At 47.5% G+C, this 20735-nt stretch overlaps 1 protein-coding gene across 3 annotated transcripts in view; it reads right to left on the reverse strand.

Annotated features, from left to right (window-relative positions):
• The window catches only part of FARP1 (FERM, ARH/RhoGEF and pleckstrin domain protein 1), a 230619-nt gene that overhangs the window by 36163 nt on the left and 173721 nt on the right, over positions 1 to 20735 (reverse strand). For all 3 annotated transcript variants that reach the window (XM_054701688.1, XM_054701686.1, XM_054701687.1), the window contains exons 7-13: positions 16604 to 16718; positions 14991 to 15138; positions 12849 to 12944; positions 11247 to 11410; positions 10545 to 10613; positions 8017 to 8092; positions 6679 to 6928 (exon numbers count right to left, since the gene is read on the reverse strand). In XM_054701688.1, coding sequence (XP_054557663.1) covers positions 6679 to 6928; positions 8017 to 8092; positions 10545 to 10613; positions 11247 to 11410; positions 12849 to 12944; positions 14991 to 15138; positions 16604 to 16718 — 918 coding nt within the window. The remainder of the gene's footprint in view (positions 1 to 6678; positions 6929 to 8016; positions 8093 to 10544; positions 10614 to 11246; positions 11411 to 12848; positions 12945 to 14990; positions 15139 to 16603; positions 16719 to 20735) is intronic.

The following is a 20735-nucleotide window of genomic DNA, read 5'->3' on the forward strand; positions in this document are numbered from 1 at the left end:
AAGGAACTTTCAGCTCAGGGGAAAGGAGTCATTAGTTCAGTTTCATGAACCAGGGAGTTCATGTGAGTCATGACAAGCCTGCCACCAGGCCACCGCCAGCTCCCAATGACCCTTGTAGTATATCTACTTGGGAGCCAGTTAACAAACCAGCCTCATGTTTGAGTAGAAGCACCAGCCTCAAAACTCTGACCACTACACCACTTCAGCTCTTGCTCAAAAGTAGAGGGCTCACTGTTCAATCCTCTCTCTCTCTCTCCCTATCCCTCTCTCTCTCTCTCACACACACACACAAACACACCCCCACCCCCCACCCCTGCTCCTCCCTCCCACCTAGAGTCCCTGCTTTCAGTTGCATCTTGCAGCAACGTCTAACCAGGCTGCAATATTCTGAGAGGTCGCACCTGGCCCCCAAGCTCAAGTATCTTCCAGAACCATTTCCATGATTGCATTAAAAGCTCCCGCCTGGCCCTTAACCTCTTCTACCGGCTTTTAACTACCCATTAGATCAGATATCTGTGTCAACAGCTGACCTGTAATCCTTCCTATTTTCAAATATGAAGTCACCCCAAGACATCAGAGTAACCAGATCTGGAAGCCGCACAAAGATGCAAAATGAGCTGCCTCTCCCAAAGTTAGAATCCAACACCAAGAGCCAAGAACACTAACGAAGGCTGTTCCCGGCTGAGCTGTGACGTCTGTGTCGTTCAGTCAACCCGCACTGAACTGATCCTGAACAAATCACAGGCTAGTTAATGTCTCAAACCTGCAAGAATAGAAGGTTTTCTAATGCTTCCCTAATTTCCACCAGGACATTTCATTGCTTTCACTGGAAAAGATGAAAAAGTTCCTCAAGAGAGGAGTCATCTATGCTTTTTGGAGAGACGCGCTGTTTATTCAATGAAGCAAGGCTTTAAAACACACCCCTCCCAGCTACCTCCTCCAGCATTTACCTGGCATAAAATCAACATTTACAGATTTTTTGCTCAGAGGGAAAACTACTCGGAAATCGCAAGGAACCATCAAATAGTCCTTTTCAAGCACATCCCCCAGCAGCTCACTCACTTCTGATCTTTGATGCCCACAATGCTAGGCCAGATCATCATGGAGATATATATATATATAGCTTTTTATCATTATAGTTTTAATAAAAACAATTGCTACATTAAGTGGCAGGCTTATTTTGGTCTAAAATCATGGCTTCATTTTAAGTCCCAACAACTGGTGTTAGAAGTATGTACAAGTGTACATTAGAGGATCTGGTTCCCTGGATTAAGTTTCACTCAGCTGAACAGAAACAGATGGAATTAAACTAACAAGGAAAAAGCAGCGCCAGTAAATTCTTCTCATGTCGCCAAAGTTCTTTAATCACTCACTGCTCAGAGAAGTTGGTTCCCTCGTACCTCTGCTTCCAAATGTCCTCATGGATCCGCCTAACCCGGCTGAGGGTAAAACTCTTTAAGAGTGAGCAGCAGTGGGTTACCTACAGAGGCTCACCTCTTTAAGGTTCAGAGAAACGTGTGCAGGGATTGCACAGAAAGGCTTTGTGTCTGACTTGTAAACTCTCAGCATTATGCTGGTACTTAAAACTAGAGACCAGTCAGAGGGTAATGAAACCCAACTGCTGAAGACTGCAGGGGGAAGATCCAGAAAACAGTGTGCTTCTTGGGAATACAACTCCAAGATCACTTTAGGTATCGGTTAATGAGAAGAACGGTCTAGGCAAAGAGGTGTGACCAAGATGGCAGCAAATACAGTCCCAGGTGACCTAAGGATGAAGGGCGCCCCAAATTTCTTACTCTACGGCTAGGTCTACCTGCAGCCCAGCGACACAAACGGTGACAGCCAGCCTGGACCCATTCTGTGTTGAAATGTGGGATAACATTTGAAATGGAAAAGCTGGTGAAAGCATGTGCACTCAGACTACAGACATGAAGACGAGAGCTGGAGACATGTGCACACCATTTTAAACACTTTTTTAAAAAGAGCACTGAATATTTAAATTTCTTCCTCTTAGGAACTACTGGGCAAGACAAATCTAAGTGATCCGAGGGCTAACAGGCTAGTGTGGTTTCTCATTCATTGGACCCAGACTGGATTATTTTGTCAACATGAAGTTTTTCACCACGAGGCTCTCGCTGTATTTTAGTTCTGTGGGCCGAGCAGACCTAAAATTTTTAGCACTGCATGATTTGAATCTTCAGAAAAGTTCTTGAGAATAAAGTCAGAATCATTCCCATTTTAAGGGCAAGCCACGTGGCACAATTTAGTGAGATGAATCTGAGAAATTCCCCAAGATGAATCACATGTGTGGGAAGAATCTGGCCCACAGACTTCCTTTAATTAAATGCCTGTCTAATAAAAATAACGGCAATGGCCTACAGATGACCGTTAATGGGGCCGGAACGGTAAGTTTTTAAGTTCTGGAACTCATTAAATGTATTTCTTCATGCTCAAAGAATTTCTTGCATTTTCATTTTGTCCTGAACAAGTGGCAACAAAATCAACCACAGAAGGGTCTACAATTTATATATTTTGAAATACTATCTAGCAAGAAGAAATATTAATGCAAGGAGCCCTGGGCAGTCCTGAGTAGCTCAATAATTTTTGTTTCTATTTATGGTTTGTCTTCCAGCCTTGGCCTGAAAACACCATTTCCCAGAGCAGTCACCAGCTGATGACCGGGGTGCTGGGTGATGTGGGAGACTTTTCCACTAGCTACTGAACTAGAGATATTTGGGGGACAGGTCTGGGGAACACGTTTGGAAATCTGAAAGACGCATCAGCCTCTATTCTCTGCTACCTATTCCTTACACCAACCCCAGTCCCTGGTATCCCTGCAGGCTTTGTTTACCTCCACGCACCTGCATGCCCTTCGATGAGACTATGAGGCCGGTGAAGACCTGAGGATGTGCGTCTCACCTGAATGAGTGGGTGTGGAAGGTGGGATGGTGAAGGCTGGTCATTTCCCCGAGCCCTGCACAGGGAAATCATGGCGCCTCCACAAACCAGACTCTACGAACGCTTACATCAATCTGCCACAAGTGCTGGGAATCCTTGCTCCCCTAGAAACAATCAGTGCAGGTTCTCAGCCCTTTAGGACATGTGGTATTTGAACAAACTCTATCCCCTTGCTTTAAAGCACCATTCATCACACCGAGACTGCTGCTTTCCTAAATACTGGCCAAGCGGCAGAAATGCAGGCGCTTGGCTGGTATGAGAACCTCTGTGAGCAATGCTGGACGTGGAGCATCTAGGACTAAGTCCGCCACCACTGATCAGCTGCTTTTTAAAACACTTTTGATAAAAATCATTCCTTTAGGGAAAAGCAGAACAAACCACTGGAGCCTGCTTTGCTCTGGAGGTTGACAATTGATTTGCATTCTGCACTGGGTAAGTTAATATGCATCACTCACTCATACTTTATTATCAGACTGCTGTATAATTAGAGATAAAAAAGTCATCTGAATAAATCACCTTCACAAGCAAACCACAGAATTTCAAATGTGACTCTAGTTAACTCACATTTGACTAAATAGACAGTAAATAGACATCTTTTCTAACTCCAAAACAGAAATTGCAAATGCGTTATAACTGCAAAAACCCCACGATGTAAAAAACAGTAGTACTCCCTACCTATCAAGAACTGTAATTGCCTAATTCAAGTCTACAGGAATTCGGTATCCACAAGACTTTACTTATTAATCCATATAAGAGTCTCAAAAATTAAAATATTGAATCAAAAATGATCCTATTGCATACAGTGTCACAGAGTAAAAAGCTGACGTCTAGAGAGGAAGCTTCTAGCTATAGCTTTGTCATGCACTAGCTGCGAATCTCTTCGTCAGAACAGGATTTCTCATCCATAAAAATCAACGTAGAGGAGCTCCAAGATCTTTCTACTTTTAAAATTCTATGATTCTGGGCAATATAGAAATCTAAAGCAAGACATAAATAGATGACTTCAATGAACATCTCAAAACTACACGATAATCGTTTTGATTCATCAATCATGCACTGAATCAAATGACTAAGAAAAGTCAAAAAAGTCTATAGAAAAGTGGATTAAGTTGTCATAATCTATAAAACCAATTTCTTGATTTCATGTGAACAGATAAACATTTGTGAACTGCAAGGTCGGTCAATGCTTCCATTCGTGACACCCACTGCCAAGTTCCACTCAGTTTCCTAAGCGTGGTTTGCTCTCCCTGTGAGAACGTATCGTGGTGAGTTGAGGGAGGCCCCGCACGGCTGCCGATCAGGGTTTTATCATTGTTACAACTCTTTTCAAAAACTTTGCAGTTATCTGGGATCTAAAAGTGTCATTCTACAATTTTTCCTTTTTAAAAAAAGTACCAAAGACTGAAAAGTACCAAATAATAGTCACTAAAGAAAGCATTTCATTTGTGATACTTTTCTTCCTCAGTAAGCAAGCCCAATAATTAGCTATCATTTTCAACATCTACTAGATTCTAGAAAGGCAATTATGCCTGACTGAGAATTGGGCCTGGCTGCCCAGCAGATCCATCTGGGTAATCGACGTGGCACTAATTAGATTCAAATTTCTAGGGTCAGGACCCAGGCATCACGAAGTGTGAGAATGTCCCAGGAGATTCCAATGTGCAGCTAAGGCCAAGAAACAATGAAAGTTACACTGGATTCTTCTAAATTGCAGAAACGTTAGGTGAATACACTAGCACGATTGGGTTAGATTTCAAAAGAAATCAAACCTCTCCCTGCTTACACCTTCATTTTTCCTGAACAGGGAAACATCTGGAAGTCACCATTCACAAGAGTGCGAAAATTAAGAACGTGTGCGCATAAATGTACATACAAACCAAAAAACGATCCTTCTCTGTGCTAGGCATGATTCAAAGGCAGGCACTTAGCATGCTCACCTCCTGGACAAGAGTGCTTATTGCAAGGTCTTACTTACTTTCCTCGCATCATTGCTCGAAGCATTTCTGTGTTTCACTGAGATCCTGGTCACCCGAGTTAACATTTCTCAAAACAAAACTACTAACTTGACTCACCAAGACAAACCCAAAGCACACCAGCCATCCCATGCAAATTCAGATCACAAAGATTTGACAACCTTTAGCTCTTTCATATGAAATCTGGAGAGAAGAAATAACTTCAAATTCTTCCCATTAAAGTATTCATTATTTTTGACTACGATTTCACCCATACTTGATCTCAGCGAACAATCAGCTGACATTTGGCCTTGAATTTTGTCAAGTTCTCACTTGAGGCACAGAAAAGCATCCCTCCTTTCAAAGAGAGGGGGAAAAGTCAAACCAACACCTTTCCCGGAATCTCAATGATACTCAGCCCAAACGCCCGGCCAACAAGGAGGGTCATGGACAGAATCAAACACAACAGAAATGCCCATGTGAACACCACAGACCAGACAAGCGATCAGGTTCGTCATAAAGACTGTCCTCCCAGTCTTCACCCTGAAAGACAAACCAGCGCCTGGCATTTTAGCATGACGTTTATCTTGTCCACCTTTTTTTGGAAAGCAAGCTTTGTTTTTCTTGAACATTTTCGTAGTCAGGCAGGCCCTCTAGAACCAAACACGTGCCTGTTCCAAACTTTTTCACGAACGTTGACTAAAAATTAGTAAGTCACTACAACATAGCATCTCTATTGAAACCCTGGACTCCTGACTCCCGGTGGCCAACACTTCAAGACCCAACGTCTAACATCACTCATCCTCCTCTGGTTCTTCACGCAGACGCAGGCCACCCAAGGGTTTCTTACTTCTGGGCATGGAAGGGGAGCTCAGCGCCCCAGGGTTACAGAACATCAGATGCAGGTTCGAAGGGTTCACCATCTCACAGTCTGAATCGCTGGATTCAGTGCCGCTGCTGGTGGAGTCCTCGGTCACCTGCAAGGGCACCGGCTGGTCCCCCGTGCTGTGGGCACACGCTGACGGCAGGGTGGGCATCTTTGAGATCGGACCCACAAGGGCATCCCCGTTAGCCAGCACCCGACCTTCCAAACCAGCCAGGCTGCCCAGCTCCGCCCTTCCGTGGCCATCCAGGTGACTCAGGGCCTCTGGGGTTGCTGCTACCTGGCTGAGGATGAGTGGATCTGTCTCGGACTTATTGTACCTACTGGGAAGGTTCCGTAAGTATGGCCTTTGAAAGGTGGGGGAACAGTTTTCGTAGAGAGGACTCTGGCTTGGGAGATTGTCTTCCCCCAGGTTTCTCTCTCTCGGGTCCTGCCCGTTTTCAGAAATATAGCCTTGAGACCCGGTCCTGTCCCAACCCATATTTGGACTTGAACTTCTGCTGCTGGGAGACAATGGGGTGGCCAGGGGGCTGCGACTACCCGAGGCCCGGAACATCTCGTCTATCAGAGAGCTATGTCTGGGGAGCCGGGGGCTCCCGCTACTATCAAAGGTGATGTCTGCTGAGTCATCATCGAGGAATTCTCTGGAAGCAGGCCGGGAGGACTTCACAGATGGGGGGGAAGCCCTGCGCCTGGCCTCTACTCGCCTCTCCTCCCTGGAGAGCAGATAAACACCACTGGTCAAATCACCCTCATAATTGTCATTTGTTTGGGAGCGCGACCGGGACGTGGGCTCCCTGAGCAGGTCGTATTCGCTATCTACGTCACTGCAGTCAATGAAAGGAATGGAGGTGCTGCTGCCCCGAGCAGCCCGGGATGCTGGACCTGTGCTTGGCTGCGGGGGCTGAGCTTTACTCTGCTGGGTCCTATCCTTAACGACCTCCTCCTCTTCCTCCGTCGTGGCCGGGGCGGCTCCGTCGGCCGTCTTGTTACCCCCTGGGCTGTGGCGTGCAGCGGGGCTGGCGGGCGGCCCGCCCTGGTCCTGGGACACGTGCAGCTCCGTGGCCCGCCGGCCGCTCTGGCCCCCCGGGGACTCGGCTCCGTCTCGGAGTGTGGGGCTGGCGCGCTGCAGGGCCTGGGGGTGGGCAGGAAGGGCGAAGGGAAGGGGAGAGAAGAGGGAGGCGGTTATGCCAGAGCTGCAGAGAGAGCACAGAGTCTGAGCTAGCGGCATCTTCCCTGTCAGGTGCAAGTGGCCCAGAAGATGGTCAAGAAAAGGCTCCCCACGCCGCACGGCACCAGTGGCCAGGAAAGTCCTTCCAGGGTGTGGAAGCTCTTTGGCAATGCAGGTCTCCACAGCAGCAGTGAGGGACCATCTGCTTCCCAGGACCCACCACTTCCAGTTTCTAATGAACAAGGGAGCACCTGTAGCCCAAGGTGGGGCTTCCTGAGGCAGGAGCGGCAGGGCGAGGGACAGAACCCACCCCAAAGCCCCCTCCCTCCTCCAAATACCAGTTGACACAGATTTCAGACAAATGACAAAAAGCTGCTTTGTTTAAACTTCCGAGGGCAGAACAGACAGGTTAAGGGCTCTGTCTTTGGACTCACACAGTGAAACCTGCTTCACGTTCTTCCCCCACAAAGTTCTTATTCTCTGGTCAAGAAAACCCTGACAACTCAGGCAGAGACCAGCTCCAGGGAATACAAGCTCCCGGGAGCAACAGTGATAAGGTCTCTGAGGTCGCTGTGTTGTAACACAAACCCTGGGAACTCACCACCCAGCTCTGCCAGCAGGAGGCCTTGATCTTGGCCCAGGGCAGGAGCTGCACCCATAGGTGGCACAGCAGGTCCCCCTCACTTAGCACAAACACACTCATTTAACTGGAGGGTGGACTCAGCTCTGCTGGTTCCCAACCAGCTTCCACCACTATGCAGAGTTCGGGCCAAGAGAGCACAGTTCTTGTGGCACAGAGCAGGGGATAGAAGACGGGCGGTCAGCTGACAAAGGACATGGTGTTCAGCTCAGCTGAGCCCAGGCTGGGGTGCACCGGGGACAGGGCGTATGTCTGGTCAAAGCCAGGGGCACGCAGCTCGACTGTCCTCTCTTAAAACCCCTGTAAAGGGGAAGGCCCAAGAGCTGCAAAGCATATTATGAACACAGAGCTCAGCAGAGGACGCTGGGGGAAAAGCAGAGCTGTAATGTCAGCGTGCACGGCCGCTACTGACTTGCTTTGGCACTTCTGAGTTCAGCTCCATAGGCTGCGCTGCCAGGCTTCGGATGGAGTGGATCTTGCTGTGTTTCCTGGGGACATTGCAGAAGATTGTTGAAGTTAGCGGAGTGGGTTGTTTTCTTTAAATGAAAAATAACAGCATTAGGCCCCTTACTCAATCATAAAGACACCCAGAGCCGTTTTTATAAACATTGCCAATGGAAAGTCCCACAGTGTGGGAATCTTTTTACGATGCGGATGGCTGAGGCATGACCTAAACCTCGAGAAAGTTCTCAGCAAGGCCCTTTCCCAGGCACAGCGGGTGAGGACAGGTGTGAGGTGCTGTGCTAGCTCTCCAGGTGGAGGGCAGGCACGGATGGGGCGAGCTGCCCCACATACTCTCTGAATCACAAACAATGGTCCATGACACGGAGTCATGTATTGAGGGTAGTGATTTTCTAGACTGATTCTACAATGCAGACAAGCACCACTGGCAATTGAGCTAACTCACAGCACCGTCCAGAGGACAAGCTCTGCCGGAGGAGGGATTTAGAGACTCAACAGCAGAAGGAAGTGGCTTTAATGCCAATGACCCTCTCTTTTACCTGCTCTTCTTTCATCTGTGTCCCCCTCCACCCCAGGGAATAAGCACAAGAAACTTTTCAGGTTCTCAGACTCGTAGACTAAATTGCAATGTACATCTAGCTTTTCTTCAAAATTCCCCAAAAGCTTGGGAGCACCACCTGCTGAACCAGAGAACGTACTGGAGCCACTTCTATGAGCCTCAGAAAGCAGCATTCCTGGATCACCAGGTGTATCATTGGTTGGTTATAACTAAATAAATACACACCAAAAAAAAACACCCCCAAAACTCTACACTTCACATTTTTGGATCCACTGTCATTCCTTCTGCATCGGTATCAGGAGGAACAGACAAGGGTGGTCACAGCCAAGGCCTGTTTCAGCAAAGTGATTACCAAACACCAAACAGCCTGTTGACCAGTAGGAACTCAGATAAATAAATTATAATTCTTGCATATCACAGGACGCTTAAGAGAGATGGCTACGGCAGAATGGGGCTTAAAAAGCACGATGTCCAAAATGGAAATGCATACATTGCTCAAAAATGAAAAATGATGGAAGACTTGTATAAAATAAAATAATTAAAAAAAAAGCAAGGTGTGGAATTACGGACAGGATGGTTCTACTTATATAAATGAAGACCCCACCCACCCTGCCCAGTAACGCTATGTATTGTTTTTGGAGGTGCAGGCATGTAATAGGAGGGACAGGAATCGGGGATGTTGCCTTTGGGGAGTGAGGAGGAAAACACAAGGGCTGTTGGTAAAAAAGGAATGAGGCCCATCTGTAACAATGACAAGAGGAAAAAAATCCAGTAGAAAAAAAAAATCCAGTAGCTAATTTGCTTAGTTGATCTAGTTATTCACGTGAAGGAGTAGCAGTGCGGGTGTCTGCTGTATTCCCTGTACATCACTGTAATTTATAAATGTATTCAAATGAAAAAGAGGTTGGTTTAAAAAAAACAAAAACAAAAACCAACCCACATGCACCCCCATGGGACTCGCCCCCCACCGTCTTCTTTAATTCTTTCACCTTGGCCCCCTTGGGGAAGGCCAGGGGCTCGGCGCCCACTGACCAGCCCGCCACTTAACCCCTCCGAGCTGCAGGGCGCCATCTTTAAAAACGGACTCCCACGGCACCAGCCTCTCAGAGCTGGGTGAAGACTGAGTTAATATATAGATAAACTCATAAATACACTCTTATATACACATACACATTCTATATACATGCATCGAGCTTGGAACAGGGCCTAGCAGGGAGTACGAACTGTAAACATGAGCCCACGGCAACAAGGCATCCTGCTTGGTGTTTTATGATTTTGCTGATACAACACATCTTTTCATCCCCGCCTTCTTTCATTACAAAGTTTATAGAAATACTTTCAAGTCCAATGCCCAAATACTTAAGGCCTCAGGGCCTCCCTAGTGGTGCAGGGGTTAAGTGTCAGCGCTATCAGGCTATTGCAGGTCACTGCAACATGAGCTCGATCCCTGGCCAGCGAGCAGCCCACATGGCGCAGCAGACCTCTCCTGTCTCGCCCGCTGCTCCCCTCAGCAGTGTATTTCAGTAGCTCCGCTTGTTCTGCTCCCCACTGCTCTGGTGAATCCTCTCGCCTCCCCCCACCTCTGGCCTACACCCCAGTTCTTGCATGCATAAATAAATAAAAATAAATCTTAAAAAATGCTTTAGGCCTCACCGATGAGCAATCTACATGCCTTCACCCCACTGATCTCCAGCTGCTCTCCCTTCCCTGTCCCTGGCAGGCTTCCTCGATGGCTTGGTCCTCTCTGTCCACCCTTCTCATCGCAGATCCTGGCCAGGGCCCCCAGCTCACCAGGCTCCTTGCCCAGACTGAGGGTGCAGCAGTGACTCTCTCACAGGGCCTGGACTGGGTGGCCACACCTTGGTACATGGCAAGAACGACTCTTCTCACATGAGAAATGGCAGCGAAGTGACCCTTACCTTTCAAACTGCACTTTCTTATGTCCTCCTTCTTTAACGTAGTCGAGAACCTGCTTCTGGGTCCGGCCACTGAAAGCAGCACCACGTGGGGACAGGGGAGAAGACACCAAGGCTTTCTTACTTATACACACAGCGAGTGCGCCATCATTTCAAGCCCCTCCTCCCCTCCCTAGGAGATGTGGGTTTTCCCAGGAAGGAAGGTGCCTAAGGGAACCTGAATTTAGTCTCTCTTTTGATATTTCCTTCTGAATAACAGACGATGTTCAACTCACTGAACCCCGTCACCACTGTATGTTTGTGCATTCAGCAGCACCCCCACCCTGACCCCAAGTGTCTGCATGCTTCCTGACAGCGGGGAGTACTCTGTTTGTCTTCAATGCCTTAGAGGGTACTGGACACGCAGACACTTCGATATTTGTTGAATGAATGAGTGAAAAAGCAAAGCAATCACAAGTCCATGCAGCATTTTGTGAAGACACAACCCAATGTCAGTGAGGCACTTTTGCTTCTACAGAATCTTTCTGAATGAGAACTGTTAGGAGCTACCGGGGCTGTGTAGATGGCCCTGTGGCTAAGGACGTTCCTACAGAGCCAGGTCTGCCAGGGACCTATTGGGTGGGCCCAGCCAGCACTACCCCAACCGCCATTTCTACCTCACCAACTCACATGAGGCAAACGCAGAGCCAGAGGGGGAATCCTCACCTGAATCGGAACGATGACCCTCGACTGAAGAGGACGGGCTTTGGTTTGGGTTTGGGTTCTTCAAACAGTCTAAAAAAAGCATGATGTTCAACACAGATCTTCCAGAAGGACTTGCACAAGTCTCGACTGGCCATGAGGAATTCCAAGGTATCCTGGTACGAGCTCTAGAAAGAGAAAATTCCACTCACTTTTTTTTTCCATGACCTCCCCTGACATTCATGAAGTAGGAGATAGGGAACAGAGAAGAAATTTGTCCAATAAGACTTCAGCTGTCTATTTTATTACAGCATGACCACAATTTCACAGACTGAGTAAAATGAACGGGGCTGTTCCTCATGATAAAATACAGCAATCATTCAATGATTCTTCCCACAGAATTCCTGAGAGGAACTAACAGAAAACAGGGTACTAAGCAGAAGTCAAAACATTTCTCTTGACAGAATTCATAAACAAATTGTGTTTATTTGGCTTACATTTCCCTGTTAAAAAAAAAAAAAGTGCAAATACTGAAATTTTCTTTCTTTTTTTTTTTTTTTTGCCTCCTTAAAATCACAAACACAATTCTTCTTTCTGTTTTCTTCTTCATGACTCATGCCAACTTTGAATCTTGGGCTTGAGTCTTTTCATTATCAAAAAGCATATGGTCCCCCCACTCCAACCCCCGGTGGCTCCAGGGACCATACAGGAAATGAACATACACTGGGGAGCCTAAAACTGTCACTCAGAGTGGAAAATTTCATGTCCTTTGATTCTGGAAAGGGATTCTGGGATGTTTCTACCCCCAGCCTGAACGCTCCCAATTTAAGCGGCTATATATAATAAACAGAAGTGACCACAGGCCTTAACAGTCCCAGCAGTTCCTACTATTTTAGGGGCCCTGCACTGCTTCCGGCAGAACAGTCCCAATGCACAATTCCCGCTGCAATTCTTTACTTGCAATCCGGTCCTCTGGAACGCAAAAGCATTTCTCACGGAAAACCACTCATAATGGGTGTCTGATTGCCAGGCCAGAAAAGTCTATTCAATCCACACGGAAGTGAAAATTTCAGCCTGAACTGCCATTTACAATCTCTTTTCCATGGGAAAAGGTACTCTAAGTTCTGGCTGAGGACCCCTGGGGCACAGGAGCCGTCTCCCTCATTGCTATGTCTAGCAGACGAAGATCCTGCTGTTCTTCTTTGACCCACTTTTGGCGGGAGTGGCGTCCAAATTCAGGGCTTTCTGGGGGATGGGGGAAGGGCTTGATAAGGCTGTGACCAAGTGCTGTCACGGGAGCGGGGACAAGAGCAGGGACGGCTACTGCTTGGACAGGGGCACACTGGAAGAGTGTGGAATGTTCTATAGGGCCTCCACGTGGGCCAGAGGCTGGAGATGCAGTGGGGAGTGGGCGGGAGGGGCTGATCTGCAGTCAGTGACCTCCCCTGGCATACATGGTGCACCTGTCCTTTGTCTTCCTGTTATCTAAGGTGACAGTCACGCAGCTACTTAGACATGTCTCTCCCCATAGACACCGGTGACACCCAAACAGCTGCCAGGCACCTCCAGGGGCCGCCCTTTCAGCCCAGGCCTTCCAGGGGCCCCTCACCCCTGGAAGCTACTTACATTTGCATCCGGGCGCAGCTTGATGAGAAAGCGCTTTCTCTTGAAGCTCAGCTTCCGCACCTTGGCCCAGTTGAAGGCGTTAATCTTAGTGAAACCCTAGGAAGAAAGGGAGCAGCCGCTGAGCTGCTGCTGGGGGGCAGCGCGGCTTGGTGGGCTGTGCTGTGGGGAGGGCAGGGAGGGCTGGCGCTGGGAGGAAAGGCCTCTGCTGGAGAACCACAGACCCGGTGGCTGTGGGACGGTTCCAGTTCCCGGATCACGGTTTCTCACTCATGATACACTGGCGTTCAAACCAAGCTGGTCTCCAGGGAGAGAAGAGGCAGCTCAAGGTGATGGTAGAAAGATTCCCAGAAATAAAGACCACAGCCACCGGCACACTAACAGCGCCCGGGGTGCAGGGTGCCAGGCGCTGTCCTTATCAAACCTTAGCACAAAACTCAGCAAGAGGGATTCATTATCGTCATTTTGCAGACGTGTTAATGGCAGCACGGATGCTTTAACCTGCCCAAGGTCACTTGGGGCATGTGGCAGAACTAGGCTCTGAGCATGGGCCTTAACCAGTAGCTATTGTTAAACCCTCAGAAGCAACACACAGGTCAGTTATCAAGCCCCATATCCACACTGGCCAGGCTGCTGGTCCACGCCTGCAAGGGCACAGGCCTGTGGTGTGTCTTCCGACTGGAGAACCGCCGTGGGACAGATTTCTGTAGCTTCCTATGGTAGTGAGGTTTGTCCCAGGGGAGAAATATTTGCCAGACCCCAGCTTCCATCTGTCCTGTCAACTCACCTGAAAATGAGGATTCTTCGAGGATTCACTAGGACACTGGAGCCACTTATTTGAGTGAGAAGGAAACCCTAGGGGGGCACTGGCACAAAGACTAATTCCAAGATTGGCCTCTCTATGTGATTAAGTCACAGAGCCACGCTCAGCAGCGAGATGGCATTAGACATGATCCAAGCCAGCGTTCAAGTGTGAGGCGCGTCTTCCTCCCTGGATGATTTTTAGGAGTGTTTGAGGGCCCTGATGTTGACTTTCAGTGGTCAGACTGAGAACCACGTTTGGTGTGACGTTTTTCTCACAGAGGCCCATAGAGTTGGTGCTGGTCAAACACCGGCTCCCAGTGACGCCCAGTGACGCCCGCCTTCACCGCCCTGGGGCGGGAGACGTCCTCTCAGTGGCAGCACAAACACCTGATGCGCCAGCACAGGCTCCCGGGACTATCTGCAGAACGTGCAGGGAGTGTAACCACACCTGGCAGTGCTCAAGAAAGAGCTTTAGGTCAGGATGGTCCCCTCAAAAATGGGTAGAATCTGAGCCTATTTCGTGAGAAAGTCCGCTCCTATCTTCACACCCTTTTGAAACCAAAGCACAGATTAGCCCCCTGCTGCTTCAAAGAAAAGGAAAGTTTGGGGATGGGGTCCAGACACTGACTGGCTATTGCGCTGTGGGCTTCGCAGGATGTAGACATACAGAAACAGGCAAACCTCACATCCCTCACACGGGCATAACCTGTGAGTCAACCATCCTGCCATGAACCTGCTGGGGAAGGAGATGCTGGGGTTGACAGCTAGGTGGCCGAGAGAACATGTCTCAGAAGGCGGGAGATCACTGCATCCTTCGGGAAGACACAGACAACGACCCAGTTCAGCGTTCGCTTTGCTACAAAACTGTTGCGGCACATGGACAGGCACTGATGACTTTCTACCTCGGCCATAACTTCAAAGATCACCGACGCTTCTCTTGCTCACTTAGGCAGAGCTGAGTCAGAATAAGCTGGCTAGGTAAGACCTAAGTTAGGTTAAAAATACCCCCAACTACGGAAGTTGTTTATGTGGGGGTCTGAAATCTTGATTCCATTATACTTTGTTCTAAGCCTGGGCCCGTGGAGAGAGACAGATTTCTATCATGTTACATAGTCACTAAATGCAAACAAAACTATAATGAGGGAGTCCCCCAACTAGAGCAAGAGCAGATGGAATGGAATCTGGACGCTGAGGGCCTGGAAAGCAACACGTCCTGAGATGAGGTGAGATTTCCCTGTTCAATCACCATCTGAGGCCTGAACTGGGCCATCCAGCCTGGGAACCAGAGTCGAAGGACGGTGCTATCGCTCCCTCACCAAGGGGACTGGGCTGTGTTCTCACCTGAAAGACTAGAATCCCAGTGTTGGCAACGGCCAGGTTGATCTTAGTGCCTTCCCTGTCCTTGGCCGGGTGCAACCGGATCCCGTACATCTCCAGCCGGCGGGCAATCTCCAGGAGCTGGAAATCCGATTCTGCTGGTGTTTGTCCACTGACAAAACGAAAATTAAAGCAAAAGGCCAGAAGATTTGAATTCCCTGTGTCTATTAATTTGAGTTTAAGCAGCTTCTCTTAGGAAATAAAGAGGCACTTCATGACAAACAATGGGGCGCCCTGATCAGATGACACCCAACCTTTCATTCATCACAACCCAGAGTTAAGGGGCTGGGTCCAAAGCTTTATTGCTCGTGTAACACAAAACCCAAAAGTCTATCTAAACTTGCCCAGTTTTTTTGAATCTCAGAGTTGCCTTTAATGTCATACAAAAGCAAAACACTGCCATGTTCAAACAAGTTTTCAATCACTGACAATAGACCTACACCTTCAAGCCACATTCAAGGTGCACTCTTTCACACTGTCTCCAGGCCTCGCACGCCTTCCTTAAAACAACAAAAACAAAGGCAGAGAGAATCCTGGGACCATCTTCTTTATTGATCAAAGTAAAAAAAGGCAACTTTTAGCTGTACAAAAATTCACAATTTTCACAAAATCCTATGTCCCCAGCTTACTTCTGATGTTTCCTTTCTGTATTTCCTGTTAATTGGCCTTATGCTCTCCCTTTGATTCCACAGCATGAGTTTCCTCAAATTCCAGGCTTACCTGGAATCACAGGGAAGTGAGGAAGGAGCGCAGAGCTCGGGACTTGAGTGGCTAAGCTGTGACTCCGCGGTGAGTAACTACCCCGAGAGCCCCTGGTCTCTTTCACCCAGTATGTATTTCTTTCCAACAGTGTGTGTGTATGTGTGTGCGTGCGTGCATGAGAGTGTGTGGGTGTGGGTGTGTGTTTGAACGTGCTCGTGTAACAGGGTGGTCCCCAGGAAAGGGGGAGGTTCCCTGCCCCACCTAAGGGAGGGTGGAGCAGAGCAGGGAGAGGAGAAGCTGCAGAAGAGACTGAGGAAGGAAGGAAGCAGGATGGAGCCAGAAGGAGACCTGGAGGAGGCGCATGGAGCCTAGAGACACGTGAAGAATCTGCGCTTGTCTTTTGGTCTGGACTGGGTGACACAGATGTGGGTGAGACCCGTGGGGAGGTGACCATGGCAGCTTTTATCTTGATGTTGATTTTGCTCTTTTCCTTCTGGGCTTGTCTGGTTGTTTCTGACCTTTTTCTGTGGGTCCCCACTGGAAGGTGCTTTAGACTTGTCGCAGGCTTTGGGGCCCTGCTCTGGGCCAATCCCATTTGGACGGCGTTTTACCCACGAGGGGACGGGTCACTTTGGGTGCTTGAATTAGAAACTAGATTCTTTGCCTTTCCTGTATTGTTTCCAAATTGTATTAAAGTTCCTTCCCATTAAAGTCTCATGTTTTGTGTTGATGCGGCGGATGGCAGAACCCATTTAGAACAGGCAGGTTTGCAGGGTTTGGGCTGCCCCTCTCCCTGCCCCATAACACTCGCACCTATGCATCAAAAGAATAGAGAGAAAGGTTCAGAGGAACTGGAACCTGCGCATGAGACTTACATGTGGTTATGGTGAAATTCCACGATTTTGTCTTCTAGAGCGTCTTGCTGAGGTACATACTTATTTTTTGCTAAGTGCTCTCTGTCAGATGCTTCATCAAAATCCCCAATCTCAGCTACAAAGAAACAGAGGAGGAAGCACATATAATTCATTCAATTTACTACATTCCCAGTGGAATATTCCCCAGCTAACCGGAAGCGAGCTGAGGACAAGAGGCCACCCCAGCTGGAGGGAATCACATGGGTTAGAGGTCGGAAGACATGGATGTGAGGATTTACTTATTTATAAACCATATTATATTTTAATTGAGGTAATGCTGGTTTACAACCCCGCATATGTAGGGATATAGGTACATGTCTCTTCAGATGCATGTCACCTCACCACACCCACCACCTAAATCCCATAAGCGAGACCATATTTAACAACCGTAACAATGTAAGATGAAGGGCCCACTCATCTTTAACAGTTGGAAAGAAAGCTTCGGAATCACCCAGCTTTTGCTTCCTCCACGCTCCTGGATTGCTTTTTTCTTTCCTACCCAAGTTGGGGTCATTTCTGTTCTAGCCAGAAAATTCTGTATCTGAGGACTTTACAAAATCAGCTTATGAAACTCTTCACTAGAACAATTAATTATTAGTCACACCTCAAAAGCTCTGTCATGTACAGATAAGATGATTGTAAATGAGTGTAAAGGAACCTAATCTAATTTGGTTTAAAATAATTATTAAGTTTCTTGTAGTCCTGTTGTCAGAAACGACAGGTCAGATGGCAAATTCTTATCAGTGTTTATTAGAAACTGGAAGCATGTTTTTCTCATGTAGTCTCAACAGTCTCCAAATTGCTGTAATCTGGATATTCAAAGGCTAGGGCTTTAAAACAGTGGCCGCACCTTCCCAACATGAGCCAGCTCGGTTTCTATCGGCGCAACACCCTGGCACGGCAGCCCTTTTTTATATCATAAAGCCTGTGTGACAAGCTTAATAAAGAGTACCCCGGCGCAGCTGTTCTGAGTAAAAACAAGTGAACTGTTACTGTGACACTTGTCATTCTGTCATATGCAGCAGGCGGCCACACTCTGGCAAGGCACTTCCAGCTACCATGAGGGATGCGGCCTCAATGTGTCACCGATCACACCCGTGGTGAATATTCTCTCTGCACAAAACAGGGCTCACTCACCTGCCCCCCTGCTTGGCCACTGGAATAATCACCCACTCACTAGCTTCCTGTGCTGATCAACAACAGGTCAGGAATGCTATTCTAGAACTGTCTTTTCTGGATTAACCTCTCTCTCCCTAAATAAGTAAAGTTGCCACAATTTATCACAGAAAACAGTGCATAAGTGGGGCCTCATCGTCACTGGTCCCCTTGATTACGGTGGCACTGACTTGACTGCAATTCCTTCATTCTGGACCCAAGAAAGCATAGCTCGTTTTCATCATTTGCAGTAGCTGTACTTCCTAAAGTTGCCCCGATACTGAACAAACAAATCCTCAACCCTGTCCTGGGGGAACACAGGGCGGTGGGTTTCTGCCAGACTCCCGAAGCACCCCCTTTGCTGGGTTTCTGCCAGACTCCTGAAGCACCCCTTTTTTGCCAGTCGGCCTTTCTGCATTCCTACTGAGAGACAATGCATTTCACATCCTTTGTCGCTCCATTCCACAGACTATGGCCAACAGCACCATCGCTCATGCCTGAAGGAAGCTCCCCCAACACCCAATACATGTTTACCTGCCCCGAAGGCATGTCACAGCCTTCTTGCTCTCAAAGAGCACTGGAGCCCTCCGCCTGGGGCCACCACAAGCAGGGAAATCACCACCCAAAGCATAAAAACACAAAAAGCATGGAACTAAATAGACCACAAAGGACATCTGTTTACCTAGGAAAGCTGCAATGGAGGATGTTCCATGTCAGTGGGAAGGTGTGTGTGGATCACTGACCAACAAAGCATCCCAAGTGCTGGTTTGGTGGGGGTTACAAATGATTGTGGCAGATACAGACACAGCCTGCAGACGGCAGCCCTGCTGGGCTCCAAGCTATTTTAACATCAAGGCTCCTAGTGCTTTGTGCTCCTGCTCAGCTTGTCCAGCTTAACTGAGACATAGTCAGAGAAAAAGAAAAGTTTGAAATACTATACATGAGCAGCAATAGAGGAGCAAGTGAAGAAATATAGATGCCTGGAAAATGGCTCCATAAATTCCAATGAAAGAGAGAGAAACTGAATCAAACAAATGGATAATGAATATACAGGTGAGAAGAACAAGCTCATCTGGAAATAATGTTCCATCCGTGTCCACAGAGCAGGAAAAGGGAGACAAGGTGAACCCCTCCTGCCTTAGTATAACAGAAATAGTTATTAATCATTTAAATCAACACCTATTCAAAGAGGACTCTGTGAAATCCCCCCCTTCTGTGGCTGGGTATATGGGAAGCTTAAAATGCAGAAATGGGGATTTATAAATATCTTTTTTTAAAAGATTTATTTATTTATGCATACAAGAGCTGGGGTATGGGTCAGAGATGCGAGCGGTAAGAGGATACATCAAAGACAGAGCAGGTACAGAACAGGCAGACAGACTGAAATACACTGCTGAGGGGAGCAGCGGGCGAGACAGGAGAGGTCTCCTGTGCCCTGTGGGTTTCTCTCTGGCTGGCCGGGGATCGAACTCATGCTGCAGAGCCTGCAGATTGCTTCATAGTGCATTGCTTAACCCCTTGCACCACCAGGGAGCCCCTTATAAATATCTTAAGCATATAAAAATATTGTGTGTCTCAGGACTGAGTCTCCAATACCATGTGAACAGCAGGGGTACTTCTGGCTAAGTCTTTGGAGGGCACATTCTCAGGGCCTCTCGGGCCCTTGTTGGTGTCTGGGGAAGCAGGACCTATTAGATGGGGCACATAGTTTTCTGGGAACTTGTGACCCTGCGCTCCCCATATGTGTGAGAGCCACTGTGTTAAAAGATGAAAGGAAGAAAAAAGAAAGAAAAGAAAGAAAGAAAAGAAAGGGGCGCATCTACACGGAATCAGGAATATTTGGGCCACATCAATTTCTCTTCTTATGCTGGCCAGAGACATTTTAGCAAGTTCTACTCCAAAAAGGAAGCTTCAGACTTAAGTTTTCCATTATTTGGAAAGGGAGGCTACAGGTAAGCAATGATAAAGGAATGAGAGTAATGTTTATTCAACACCTGACAGGTCTTGGTATTATACTATCATTTAATTTTCAAGGTCTTATGGAAAAAAATCCCATTATCCTCAAGTTCTAAAAAGAGATTGAGTTAGAAACCTGCCATGATCATCAATTGACTAGTAGATCTCAGGTCTGCCTGATTCAAAGGCCTCCTCTTCTTCCCACTATCACCATGTGAGGTGAGGAGACCCTACACGAAAAGGCAAACGGTAGGTGACTTTTTGTCCCATAGCTTTCTCATTTGTGAAATGAGCTAATAACAACACTGAGCTCATGAGGTTGCTTTGAGGATTAAATGAGATAATATGCAGTGCTGGAACACAGGTTTAATAATGGATACCTCTATGTGGACTGCTCTCTCTTTCTCACATCATTTTTCCAAATTGATAAGAAAATATCCATCTGCTAAGTCTGTCACACATTCAGTAATTCCCATACACAAAAAACAAGATGCTAAGCAGCATATATAGAAATGCCTCATCCTATCAGACTAAGGTAATCGCTGAATACCAGCAGTGACACTTCCCATAAACCTCTGGAAGTTTTGTCAACTGGGTAGGTATCAGATGGTGGGGACTGCTTAGCACGTGATGGAAATTTGAAAATGGTAGGCCAGCACAACACTTTCTTTTATACTTGAGTTTATATATGCTGAGCAGGGTCTATACATAGACTTACTCTCCTTGAAATGTAATGTGTATATTCCACTTCAAGTGACTTCTGCTGTGGCTAAGTGGGAAAACAAATGTGCAGGTATGTGGGCAGCCTTAGAATTGACATCATCTAAGTTAGTCTAGACTGAGAAAGTTAAAATATCTAGTTTCAAAGACCACTAGGATTCAGACCAGCCTCCTGCATCTTGGTTCACTGAACTCTACAGAGAAGACAAGAAGTGAAACCTTCAATAGGTGTATGTCTTACGGCTAAAGTGCACATTCACTG

This window comes from Talpa occidentalis, unplaced genomic scaffold (assembly GCF_014898055.3).
Source record: "Talpa occidentalis isolate TD23 unplaced genomic scaffold, MPIMG_talOcc4v2.1 talOcc4.5, whole genome shotgun sequence".
Classification (NCBI taxonomy): domain Eukaryota; kingdom Metazoa; phylum Chordata; class Mammalia; order Eulipotyphla; family Talpidae; genus Talpa; species Talpa occidentalis.